At 39.5% G+C, this 14,323-nt stretch overlaps 1 protein-coding gene across 1 annotated transcript in view; it reads left to right on the forward strand.

The window, feature by feature from the left end:
• The window catches only part of MGARP (mitochondria localized glutamic acid rich protein), a 10,857-nt gene extending 2,683 nt beyond the window's left edge, over nt 1-8,174 (forward strand). The window contains exons 2-4 of the mRNA XM_007456881.1: nt 2,602-2,705; nt 6,298-6,391; nt 7,732-8,174. Of these exons, the coding sequence (XP_007456943.1) occupies nt 2,602-2,705; nt 6,298-6,391; nt 7,732-8,174 (641 nt within the window). The remainder of the gene's footprint in view (nt 1-2,601; nt 2,706-6,297; nt 6,392-7,731) is intronic.
• Nucleotides 8,175-14,323: the final 6,149 nt, after the last annotated feature.

Below are 14,323 nucleotides of genomic sequence, written 5' to 3' on the forward strand. Positions count from 1 at the left end.
TTGTTTTCTTTCTAAGAGACGATCATTTATATCCAAACTAAGAACATATATACAAAGTCTCCCCAATTTTGCTGCTACGGAGATTTGTAGTTTGTGCAAATGTCTTGAGATTTGCTTTCTGCAAATCATAACTTCTTCCAGGTCCCTACACCCTTATTCTCTGTGTCAGGCCACATCAAAATACGTTGAGTTTTCCTAGTCACACGAGTTTCATGCTTTTGCACCCTCTCTGCCTTCTGCCTCCAGTGCAATTTTCCCTCCCCTTGTTTATCTGACAAACTCCTACTTTCCTTCAAAGCTCAGGTCGCGTCTTTTCAATCGTGGCAGTTACCTTGAGCCAGCTAGCTGAGCTCTTTCACTGCGGTTTCATGCTATTGCTGCTTCTGCTTTCATCTCTTACAGCATTTGTCATACTGCATTGCAGTTATTTGTCTACAATTATTCGCCTGTACATCTTTTCCCTCTTTTTTGAGGCTAGGGACCTTGTGTGTTGTGTTTACAGTTATACTCTTTTTTAAAAAGATTATTTTGTTTTATTTATTTATTTTTATTTTTTGGCTGCACCTCCGGCATGTGGGATCCTAGTTCCCCAGCCAGGGACCAAACCTGCACCCCCTGCATTGGAAGCGCGGAGTCTTAACCACTGGACCGCGAGGGAAGTCCCTACAGTTATAATCTTTTTTTTAATATAAATTTATTTATTTATTTATTATTTATGTTTGGTTGCATTGGGTCTTCTTTGCTGCGCGCGGGCTTTCTCCAGTTGCGGCAAGCAGGGGCTACTCTACGTTGCGGTGCATGGGCTTCTTGTTGCAGTGGCTTCTCTTGTTGCGGAGACAGGCTCTAGGTGCGCAGGCTTCAGTAGTTGTGGCATGCAGGTTCAGTAGTTGTGGCTCACGGGCTCTAGAGCGCAGGCTCAGTAGTTGTGGCGCACGGGCTTAGTTGCTCCTAGGTATGTGGGATCTTCCCAGAGCAGAGATCAAACCCGTGTCCCCTGCATTGGCAGGTGGACTCTTAACCACTGAGCCACCAGGGAAGTCCCTCTTTATCTTTAAAATAGAGAATTTGAGCTATATGAGCTTTAAGCTTCTTCTAGCTTTGAGTCTATTATAAAAATTTCAATTCCATAGCATATGGTATATACAAATTCTAGCACTATAGAGTTAATATATTTAAATAGAATAATACAGTACCTTAATCTATTTCTATTAGTTTGTACAAAATTGCCCTTATATTTTAGATATGACCTTATGGCAACATTTGTCTTAAAAGAACTTATATCTGGTGGGAATGTAAATTGATACAGCCACTATAGAGAACAGTATGGAGGTTCCTTAAAACACTAAAAATAGAACTACCATACGACCCAGCAATCCCACTACTGGGCATATACCCTGAGAAAACCATAATTCGAAAAGAGTCATGTACCACAATGTTCACTGCAGCTCTATTTACAATAACCAGGACATGGAAGCAACCTAAGTGTCCATCGACAGATGAACAGATAAAGAAGATGTGGCACATATATACAATGGAATATTACTCAGCCGTAAAAAGAAACAAAATTGAGTTATTTGTAGTGAGGTGGATGGACCTGGAGACTGTCATACAGAGTGAAGTAAGTCAGAAAGAGAAAAACAAATACCGTATGCTAACACATATATATGGAATCTTAAAAAAAAAAAAGGTTCTGAAGGACCTAGGGGTAGGACAGGAATAAAGACGCAGATGTAGAGAATGGACTTGAGGACATGGGGAGGGGGAAGGGTAAGCTGGGATGAAGTGAGAGAGTGGCATGGACTTATATACACTACTAAGTGTAAAATAGATAGCTAGTGGGAAGCAGCCACATAGCACAGGGAGATCAGCTCGGTGCTTTGTGACCACCTAGAGGGGTGGGAAAGGGAGGGTGGGAGGAAGACACAAGAGGGAGGAGATATGGGGATATATGTATATGTATAGCTGATTCACTTTGTTATAAAGCAGAAACTAACACACCATTGTAAAGCAATTATACTCCAATAAAGATGTTAAAAAATAAATAAAAAAGTTTTTCAAAAGCTTCTATCTGTCCGTCTTTAAAGGTTTTACATTAGAAGAATTAAAGTTTCTTTCTATGTCTACATTTGTATTATAGATTTATAGAAATGTGTTGGATTTCAACATAAATGTTTTATTTAACATATAAACTTTAAGCACAAATGTATTTAATTAATTTTTTGTAAAAATAATCTTTTCTATTGAATCCTGTGGTGTAGAATATACAATAAATGGATTTCTTTTGCTCACATGCATCTCGTTTGACTGTTAAAATTGTTTAATGCTTTGTCATTTCTCCTTACCCACGTCTGCATTCCTTCCAAGTAAAGCATGATGCGAAGCATCAGGGTGGCAGGTTTCATAAGTAATTATCAAATTAGATTAAGAAAATGTCAAGTGGAATTATTACCCTACCATGTAATACTGTATTCCTTTAAGCTAAAATCAGTTGATGTTAATAGATTCTAGGTTCACTGAGGGGTAAAAAATTTTTTTGGATGTAATCATTTAAAATAGTTTTGCCTGTGGTGGAGCTAACTGTGTTTAAACTTGTTTTCCTAGCATCTCTTCGCTGGATGTCATCTAACAAATTCCCTGGATCATCTGGATCAAATATGATCTATTATCTGGTTGTAGGTGTCACAGTCAGTGCTGGTGGATATTATGTAAGTGTTTTAATAACCTTGGTGCTCAGGAATTCATATATTTTACAACCTGTGGTAAAACTCAAAGCAGTGTCAAGATCAAGACATGGGATTAATTAAATATACAAGATTATGAAAAAAATTTTTAAGTATAAAATACTTAATACCACTAACTATGGATGACTTTCATTAAAAACAATGTTATTATAAATACTAACAGTACTAATGGCTGACATTCGAGTGTTTACCACATGACAGACTCATGGCTCATTTAATTATTACAACAATTCTTTAAGGTAGGTACTATTATTAACATTTGACAAGGACTGTTTTGAGAGAGAAACGTTTTAAAAATTAATAGACTTTACGGGACTTCCCTGGTGGTCCAGTGGTTAAGACTCCACGCTTCTACTGCAGGGGGTGCGAGTTCCATCCCTGGTCAGGGAGCAGAGATTCCCCATGCTGCACAGCACGGCCAAAAAAAAATTAATAGACTTTATTTTCTGGAGCAGTTTTAGGTTTACAGAAAAATAAGCAGAAAGTACAGAGAATTACCATATACTTCCTCTTACCTCTCTGCCCCCCTTTCCCAAATCAACAACCTTGCTTTAGTGAGATACATTTGTTACAACTGATGGGTCAACACTGATACATTATTAACTAAAGGCTGTAGTTTACATGAGGGTTCACTCTGTGTTGTACATTATATGGGTTTTAACAAATATATACTGACATGTATCCACCATTACAGTAGCACACAGAATAGTTTCATTGCCCTAAAAATCCCCTGTGCTCCAACCATTCATTCTTCCCTCTCTCCCCCTAGTCTTTTTACTGTCTCCATAGTTTTTTATTAGCTTTACATCTTTACTTCTTTTTTTTTTTTTTTTTTTTGCGGTACGCAGCCCTCCCACCGCCGTGGCCTCTCCCGTCGCGGAGCACAGGCTCCGGACGCGCAGGCTCAGCGGCCATGGCTCACGGGCCCAGCTGCTCCGCGGCATGTGGGATCCTCCCAGACCGGGGCACGAACCCGCGTCCCCTGCATCGGCAGGCGGACTCTCAACCACTGCGCCACCAGGGAAGCCCCTTTACTTCTATTTTTTTTAAGTAATATTTATCTATCTATATTTTTTTAATTCAATATAGACATACATAAAATCAAAAGAATGTTCTCCTACCTGGTCTTCCTTATCCACCCCCCACAAGTAATCACCGTAAAACAAAGCTTTTGATAGTATGATTTTGGAGCTAAAAAAAAGAAACATTTGTGAGTTAATAAGATAATTCTAGGAATTCCCTGGAAGTCCAGGGGTTGGGACTCAGTGCTTTCACTGCTGTGGGCCCAGTGCAATCCCTGGTTGGGGAACTAAAATCCCGTAAGCTGCACTGTGTGGCCAAAAACAAATAAATAAATAAATAATCCTATTGATTTGAATCATTCCTCATTTTGCCATAAACTTTCTAAACTGAAATCTAATCTTTATTATGAATAAAAGTTGAATAAGTATATATTCTTCAGGGACCATAAGACTACACAATCACTACATTTCGGTTTGACCTTACAGAAATATGCATAAAGAGATTTTTAGTCCTACCTAGGAGCAGTTTATAGGACTATGTAGGTAATGAAACCAAAATGCATATTCTACTCTTCAGAAATGTGAAAGCCTCAAGAAGCCAGGAAAATTCAAACATGTCACTTATATTATTGTCTTCCACTAATCTACCCGCTTTCACTCATACCCAGATTCATTTGCTTTTACCATCTTTCTACTGCTTAATATTGAATTCACTGCCCAGGGCTACTATAGTTGGATATAGGCCACTGGAAAACAGATTAAACTAGGCCACGTGATTATGTGGGAAGCTGGAAGACTGAATTTCATCTGGACATCACTACACCCCTAATCATGTTTACCAGTGCCGGACATGAACCTCTGCAGTCCACTAAATCCTCCTTTGCAAAAGCAATCTTAACTGGCTGGTTAGAAACTGGCTACACCTGAGAGCTCTTTCTGGCCTTGTTCTCTCACAGTGGGAGTGGAAATTGGACAAGGTGATGATCTCTAAGTCCCTTTCCACCTCTAAGATTATGCAGTTGTTGTGTTTTTTTTTTTTTTTTTTGCGGTACGCGGGCCTCTCACTGTCGTGGCCTCTCCCGTTGCGGAGCACAGGCTCCGGAGGCACAGCCCCAGCGGCCATGGCTCACGGGCCCAGCCGCTCCGCGGCATGTGGGATCTTCCCAGACCGGGGCACGAACCCATGTCCCCTGCATCGGCAGGCGGACTCTCAACCACTGTGCCACCAGGGAAGCCCGAGATTTTCATTTTTAAAATATCATTGTCTAATATGAATACAGGCCAGAGATTACTACTTGATTTTGAAATGAAAGGAGGCCTGCACGTTGTATCTAAGATTAAGATAGCTTTATTACCAATTTTGTTTCTCAGGTAACCTGTGGGCCAGTCATATTACTGCTTTTAATGACTAAACCTAGCTGACTTAAGGAATCTTCATTGGGGTCTACAAATGGGTCATTTTGGAAGACTTTTGGAAAACTTTTCATTGCGGGAGAATTGAGTTTCACCTGCAGTTATAAGAACTAATACAGAGAGAGCTCATATACCTTTTGCCTCATTTCCCCCAGTGACAACATCTTTGCTAACTATAAAACAATATCACAGCCAGGAATCTGACATGGATACGGTCCATAGACCTTACTCAGATTTCACCAGCTTTACATGCACTTGTGCGTGTGTGTGTGTGTGTGTGTGTGCACGCTCAAGTGCATGTATTTAGTCCTAAGCAGTTTTATCACATGTGTAGATTCGTGTATTCACCACCACAGTCAAGAGACAAGACTGTCCCATCACCACAAGGGTCCCATGTGTTGTTCTTTTGTAATTGTACTCACTTCCCGCCTGCCCTCCCCCTCCCTTCCTCCTGACAATTACTAATCTGTTCTCTATTTCTGTATTTTTTTGTCATTTCAAGAATGTTACCAAAAATAATTAATAATAATAATAGTAATGTTACATAAATGGAATCCTAAGGTGTGCAACCTTTTGAGACTGGCTTTTTTCACTCAGCATAATTTACCTGGAGATTCATCCAAATTGTTTTCCTGTATCTATAGTTCATCCCTTTTATGGCTGAGTAGTGTCCTATGTCATGGACGTACCACAGTCTGTGTAACCATTCACCGGTTGTAGGACGTCTGGACTGGTTCCAGTTTTGGGCTATCACAAATAAAGCTACCATGAACATTTGTGTACAGGTTTTTGTGTGCATATAAATTTCCATTACTCTGAGATAAATGCCAGAGGATATTTGCAAATGCCTGTCAGAATATTTTGATTCTAGCATAATTTTTTTTTCTTCTTAGTCTTTATCTATCCACCTTGTGTGTTTTCAGTTATCTTTGACCTCTGTTAGAACATTCGTTTCTTTCCTTTTTTAAAGCATTCTACTTATTGACAAATATTTCCAGACGGGAAATAAAAGAGTAGATGGTGTGTATTGGTTTCTCCTGTTTGAACTGTAGATAGCTTTAAACTTGGCATGATGAATCTTAGAGCTCAAGAAATAAACTTAAGCACACACTTACTTTCAGACTTACAAGAGAATCACATCAGCGAAAGCCAAACACAGCGATCATATAACGAATTTGAAAGAAAAAAACAAAGCAGAGTTACATCCACTTCCAGGTAAAGTGAATTTACTCTTTTCTTTTTCCTTGAGGCACTGATTTTCATTATCTTAGTCTAGCAATGGACAGTATTTGTTTTTGGCTTCTTTACTAACTTAATCCAAAATGACTCTGGGTACAAGTTCACTCAGAAAGGAAAAGTCCAACCAAAGCCTAAAGAATATTGTTAGAGGTTTTGGATGAGGGCATTTGGTAAATGAAAACATTGTACATTTAATCTGCTGACCAGCAGCTTTGACTTCTTTGTGTGGTAATATTACTTTTGCCCTACTCAGGTTTCCATTCATGCAGGCATAATTTTAGTATGTGTCTCTCTCAGCAGCTTGACCTTTCATTTCTCTTATTAATTTTTTTAAGTCATGAAACTAATTTTGTTTCAGTTTTGGCTAAGACCACCTGTGTGCAGTGACATTAGTAGATTCAGTCATGTCTACTGAGTCCCTCAGTTGATCTGACTGATAAAATGGCAACTTGTAAGAACAGAAATTTGAGATTTTCACCCTAAATGTATATTTCTTGCCTAAACTGCTTGCTTTAAACCATACTTTTTTCCATCTCAACTATAAGGCCATTATTATCAAATACCATGATCACTATTTAGGGACAAAGAAAACAGCTGCTCATGGACCAGTTTTAACCTTTTAGTCATGAGAACAATAAGAAACAGAATATCATTAGTAAACATTATTGAATATAATCATGAGATGGCTGATTGTAATAATGATAAAATACAGCATTTCCATAGCACTTCCTTGGTTTTAAACCCCTCTTCATAATATTATTGTAGTCAATCCTCCCAATAGTTCCGTGAGGTAGATATTATTAATATCCCCATTTTACAGATGACAAAACTGAGGTTGAGGGAGGACTAGTGGCTTTTCAGAGTCTTCAGCTAGTAAGTTAGCTACTTTTCCATGCTATTTCACATGACACATTGCCTGTTTATTTTCATGGTTTGTATTTAAAATAAATAATCACATGAAATTATTATTTTCTTAAGTTCAGCAGATTCAAAAGGGTTTTCAGAAGAGCAGACCCTTCATTTTACCTCCCCAGAGGCAACCAATAACACCAGTTTCTTTGTGTCCTCCAGGAGAGGGTCTCTACAAATATAACTCTAGGTCTATATTACCCTCCTTTTGTCCTAACACAAATAGTACCATATACTGTATACATTGCTCTTTTCTTTGCTTTTTTTTCACTGAAGAGACTACCTTGAAGACCATGTCATATCAGTACTTATTGATCTGTCTCATTTTTTAAAATGACTGCACAGTGTCTCACCGTCTTCCCATGCTCTTTAAATTAATACTTTGCTTAATGGACTAAATTTTAAAGGTGAAAAAGAGAACCTTGTGGGTGCCGAGGAAGCCAGTTCAGAAGCCCCCGAAGTACCTTTAGTGGAAGCTCCGGTGGTGGATGCTGCAGAGCTTCCCAGTGCTACAGTTGCAGTCATAAAAGAGGCTTCCCCCTGTCCAGACAATGCGGAGGCTGCTGCCGAGGAGACCACTGCCGCTGGTGCTGAAACTGGGTCAGAGGTGACAGATGTGGGGACGGGAGAAACCACAGAGGTCAGCACTGAAACCACGTCAGAGGTTACCAGCGCAGTTCGGGATGAAGCTGTTGCCATCAATAGTGATAAAGGTACAACTGAGAACGAAAGCTGTGGTGAATATGCTGAACTAGAAGAAAATTCTCCAGTTGAGTCAGAATCCTCTGCTGGGGCTGATTTACAGGAAGAAGCCAGTGTTCGTTCTGAGGCCGCCTCAGCCCAAGGCTAATCTCATGCTGATGGACACGTGGGCAAAAAATGCCACAGAGGGTCTGATAGGTGTTTTTGTAGTTTCAGTAACCTTAGATTTTAAAAAGGCTTCTTTTCTAGAAAATGTTAATGTGCCTTGAGGATTTGGGGTATCTACTGATAGATTTCAGGATCGAGAGATTTGAGATTTTGCATGCTTCATAGTTTTCTACTCTCTGGGATCAGAATATGACATGTAAAGAGCTTAAAGAGTTTCACCTGTGGATTTAAATTTTTATATCATAGGAATTGAGCTATCTATACAACCTGCATTCACTTTAATTTTTCTATAATTTTACCTTTCTTTAATGTGTGTAAATCTAGATTCTTGAGTTTTGATTTGAACTCATTTAAATAAATTTGGAAAATCTTTAGTGCTTCTATTTTTATTCACTAATATTTATATGTATAAATAGTATATACTAATATACACACATATAACATCACATGAACATTGCAATGTTATCAAAGAAAACATAATCTAGGGAGAACTCTGCATATGGCAATATATGTATCCGTTCTCCCATCTATATTACACGGCAGGCTGTGGCAGTATTTTCCATTTCAGTTTAGTTCTCTTCAAGCAGCATTTATCCTGGCACTTTGTGCCAGTTGTCATTCATTCATTCATTCTCATAGCCAACAAATATTAACTGAGCACCTGTAATTTGCCAGGCACAGTTTTAAGTGTTAAGATTAAAAAAAAAAAAAGATAAAAATTCCTACCCTTCCCAGCTCATGTTCTAGGGTATATATAAATACTCTAAACAAATACAAATAATAAACAAGACAACTATATAGTATGTTAGATACTGATAAGTATTTGAAAAGAAAAATAATGAAAGTAAAGGGATTATAAGTGTTGGCTAGGGCAGCAAGGTCACAAGTAGTGCCCAGTAGGTCACAAGACCTTACTAAGAAGCTGTATTGTGAGTATAAATGTGAAGGATGTATAAGGGACCTAGTCATGAGGACATGGCAGGGCGGGGCTGGTGGGAGAGCAGCGGAAAATCATCCCGGATGAGGGGACTGAGAAGGGTAAAGGATCTGAAGCATGAATATGCTAGAGAATTTGACGAATTGCAAGGTGGCCAGTGTGTGGCTAAAGTGGAATGAAAAAGAGGGAGAGCGGTGGAGACGATTTCAGAGAGAAAGAATGGTTATGCAAGGGTGGGCTAGATCACGCAGGGTCTAGTAAGATTTTGGCTGCTTAGGTAAGTTGGGAGGTGGTAGTGGATGCTACTGATGCTCTGACTAGATCCCTTTAACCGGGCCAGTACATTTAATGCTAGCTGCTCTGAGTGTCACACACACACCCCGCCCCCAACCTCACCCCAGGCAGCTCACAGTTGATGACTGACTACTGTGGTGGTACAAAAGGTGGAGCCTTCGCTGAGGGACAACGCAGAGCTTCCCAGTCGAAGCTGGTTTCCAGCTGAGATTACATCCTTGCTTAGCTTTCTCCCCCTGTTCTATCCCGCTTGCCTCCTTCCTATTCCCCTGGGAGCACTCCTTTAATAAATCACCTGCCTCCAAATTCCTGTTTCAAGCTCTGTTTCTCGGAACTCCACCTAAGATAATTGTACTGGATGTGGTCCCAGGAAGCAGACCCTAAGAATAGGGTTCTGGAATTGTATCACTCTCCAGCTGGATGGCGATGAGGACCCCATCACTGGTGGTAGGTGGAGGACTGCCATTCCCTGGCCTTCTGTAGCAGTGCGGTTGCTAAGATTTTCACCCATGGTAAACTAGGGTAGGATATAGGTGCAAGATGATATGCTGGCTGGTTTAATCCCTCTGGAATTTGAGAGCTAGCAAGAAATAATAACTGCAAGGACTTAATCATTGCAATTAAGGGATGCTGTTTCACTAAACGTTCTGTAAGATAGAGCAGAAACACTACGACCTCAACACACACACAAAAATGCTTTCTTCTCCACTGTTTTAGTTAGGATGCTTTCTGCTGCAAATAACAGAAACCAACTCAAAAGAGATTAAACAACAGAGATACTTACTATCTAGCCAGCTATCCAGAGGTCAGGCAGCTGCCAGGTTGGTTTATTCTGTGGCTCAGTTGTTAAGGACCAGGTTATTTCTATTATTCTGTTCTATTGGGTTGGCCCAAAAGTTCCTTCGGTTTTAAGTAAAAGACACATTTTTCATTGTCACCAAGAACTTTACTGAACAACATGGTCATTAACCGAACGAACTTTTTGGCCAACCCAATACTATCAGGAATGTTTTGGCTTTAATCCTTGGTAGGCTTTCCTCATGATCACAGGATGAATCACCATAGTTCTAGCTGTTTTATTCAGCCACATTGTTAATGTCCACTCAAAGTCATTCAAAAACACAAACTTCCTCATCTTAAAAAAAACAAATATATATATATATATATATATATATATCTTTTTAATGTTATATTGTGGAAAATTTCATACAAACGCAGAGAGAACAGAGTAAGGAGTCTTCGTGTGCCCTCACCCAGATTTACCAATTATCAACTCTTGGCAAATCTTGTATTTGTGGTCCCACCCGCTTAATCTTCCACTACTACTAATGCCTGTATGTATATGTCTGTCCTTAAGTCTATTTTTCTATAGGTTCCCTTTCATCTCCCTTTTGTTTCTCCTTGCAATTTATTTTTTTTAATAAACTGGGTCATTTGAGCTGTAGCTTTTTTTCAGTCTGGGTTTTGCTTATTGCCACCACATGTATTTTTTGGTTTTGTTTTAACATGTTCCTCTCCCTTGTACTGCCTATAAGTTGTCATTTAGCTCTACAGGTTCGATCAGATTTAGGCCTATTGTTTGGACAGGAATACATCATAGGTGGTCTTCACACTTCCATCGGGACCCACAATGACTAATTGTTTTTCTCTTTGTGATGTTGGAAGTCATCGATCCATTATTTCGCTAGGAGTTGTAAAATGGTGCTATGTAATTTTATCATGATTTATTAGCAGGACTGGTTCTATAAAGGGGAAATGCTTTCACCAACTGTTTATCTTTCCTATCATATAGGAAAGATAGAGTAAATACTTGGATCTCTCTTTTTATTTCCAGGTTTCAAAACGATGTGATGGCTCCCTAGCCTATGCTCCATAAGTGACCAATACATTATTTTTTAGTATCATTATGAACTCAGCGATTTAAACATAAATGATATGATTTAATCAATTGCGGGTATTATCCTTATTAATGCTCAAATTTCCCATCATTGACAAATGGGAGAGTCTTCAAGTGTGCTTGCTGAGTCTGTCTGTCTCAAACCTAGTAGTCTCGGGTAGCTTCCTTGCTTTCTGGTATGATAAGATGTAAATATCCGACCCCAAACCTGGAATCAGCTATTTCTTTTAGGAGTCCTGCTGCTTTTTAATGTGACTGTAGTATTTAAGGATTTAAGGAGTTAAACTATAATCTGGGTGATTAAGGGATGTTGATTGCTACTGGGTTGGTCACTGTATCTAGGCCTTTAAGTAGACAGAGTCATGCCATTTTGCATTCCCAAAACAGCAATATATGTGGGTACCTGTTTCCTGTGAGAGTATATTGTCCAATGTGATAGATAAAAAAATGATATCTCGATGTACTCTTAATTTACATTTCCTTTATTAAGAGTGAGGTTGGACAGTTTTTCAGTTGTTTAAGGGCCATGTACATTTTTTTTTATGCAAACTATCTGTTCATATCTCTAGTATATTTTCTACAGTGTTGTCAATCCTTTCCTTTTCTGTTTTTTAGAAGCTCTTTATATAATAGAGATAGTAAGCTTTTTTTTTTTTAATTTATTTTTGGCTGCGTTGGGTCTTCGTTGTTGCACACGGGCTTTCTCTAGTTGAGGCGAGCAGGGGCTACTCTTCATTGTGGTGCGCGGGTTTCTCATTGCGGTGGCTTCTCTTGCTGCGGAGCACGGACTCTAGGCACACGGGCTTCAGTAGTTGTGGCACGCGGGCTCAGTAGTTGTGGCTCGCTGGCTCTAGAGCGCAGGCTCAGAAGTTGTGGCACACGGGCTTAGTTGCTCCGCGGCATGTGGGATCTTCCCGGACCACGGCTCGAACCCGTGTCCCCTGCATTGGCAGGCGGATTCTTAACCACTGTGCCACAAGGGAAGTCCCGAGATAGTAAACTTTTGTCTGTAAGTTATATTTCTCCAAGTTTGTCATTCATCTTCTTAATTCACTTATAATATTTTTGTAGTATAAGAGATTTTTAGTTTTTATTGTAATCAAATTGATCAATCTTTTTCTGTATTGTTGCTGAATTTTGAGCTATTATTAGTGTAGCAGATTGGGAAAAAAAATAGCCACACATTCTTCCCCTGTATGCACACTACTGTGAAGTGTGCCTTTGTATCTCTTCCCATCAAGAGATGAGGACTATTTTTCCCCTCCTTGAATTTAGGCTTGCCTTGTACTTTGCTTGGTAGAATGCTGAGAAAGCAACTTCATGAGAGTTCTCCCTCTCTTGGAACCTTGGGACCGTCAAGTGGAAAAGCCTGGGCTAGTCCATGAAGATGAGAGACCATGTGGAGAGAGAGGCCCCACCTACCACTGGCACCAGCCCCAGACCTGTGAGTGAGGCCATCCTAGACCAGGCATGCCTGATGGCTGCAATTGTCAGAGTGACCCAGGCAAGACCAGATAAGAACCACACAGCTGAACACAGACCAAACTGCTGGTCCTCAAAATTGTGAGCAAAGAAGATGGTTGTGTATTAAGCCATGAAGTTGGGGCAGTTTAAGCACAGAGGTATAGTTAAGATAGTTAGGAAATAAGACTTTGAATTTGGTGCAGCCCAGCTTTTGTGTGTTGCATTTCACATTCCTTAACTGGGATGAAAAAAGAACTAGCTATGCCCAGCAGGTCCAGTATTTGTCTGGCTTAACCTCCTGACCAACTGTTGCCTTTTCTGAAATTTATTTTTTAGAGCTACTAAATGCCAAATGTGCTGTACCCAGAGGATTTTTTTTCCTTTTAAAATTCAATGTTTATTGAAAACAACCTTTTCAAGTCTAAAAGCAACCTATATTTTATCAACCTTTTCTGACTTTAACAACCAGTGTAATGAAAGCTCAACAACAGTATTCTATAAGCAGCATTGAATTATCAGACCGCTGACTGATTTTAATAGAATAAAAAATATGTTAAAAAAAGTCAAGGGGCTTCCCTGGTGGTCCAGTGGTTAAGAATCCGCCTGCCAACGTAGGGGATGTGGGTTCAATCCCTGGTCGGGGAGCTAAGATCCCACATGCCGGGGGGCAACTAAGCCTGCGCGCCGCAACTACTGAGCCCATGTGCCACAACTAGGGAGCCTGTGTGCCACAGCTACTGAGCCTGTGCACTCTGGAGCCTGCACACCAGAACTAGAGAGGAGCCTGTGCACTGCAACTAAGATCCAATGCAGCCATAAATAAATAAATAAATAAATATTAGGGGGAAAAAGTCAAAATGGGAGAAATAGAGTGTGAGGCCTAGAATGGGAACCCCATTGCAAAAGATAAAAATTGGCAGCAGAATCAGACAAGCAGGTTACTTCTCTTTGATGAAGACGGGGATATAAAGGAACAATGAGTTTGGAGAAACACAACACATTCTAATCAATGACATGCCCATGAAATTTACATATTACTTTAACTGTTGAAAGGAAGGTTTGGAGCAGTCCTGAACTCTGTCCAGTTTTTCAAAACGTGAATTTTTTATTATGAAGTAAAGTGTATTCCACCGCCAGCTTTTGAGCGTTGAAGCTGGATTCAGGGAAGATTAGTTTCTGAATGTGTTAGTAATTTCTGTGCCAAGTATTCGTCCTGTCAGATAGCATCTGTTGACCAGAAGCAACACTGTCCTTTATAATAAAGCACATCATATAATGTTTTCCCTCAGTTAAAAAACCCTCTAAAGAAATTTCTAGAAAAAAAAGTATTTATTTTATTTAACTTTTGGGGTAAGTTTTTAGAGAATTAGTTGGAGGAATTTAGAAAGGTAAACATTATTATTTGAATTTTTCACATGGGTATATAATTTTAAGTATTCATTGCCCCAATCAATGATTAAACTAATACAAAAACTTAACCTTTATTTTCTGAGATTATTTCATATGGATATTGATTTCTGGGGTGTGGGATGAGAAT

Source organism: Lipotes vexillifer, unplaced genomic scaffold (genome assembly GCF_000442215.2).
Source record: "Lipotes vexillifer unplaced genomic scaffold, Lipotes_vexillifer_v1.1 scaffold63, whole genome shotgun sequence".
Taxonomy (NCBI): Eukaryota; Metazoa; Chordata; class Mammalia; order Artiodactyla; family Lipotidae; genus Lipotes; species Lipotes vexillifer.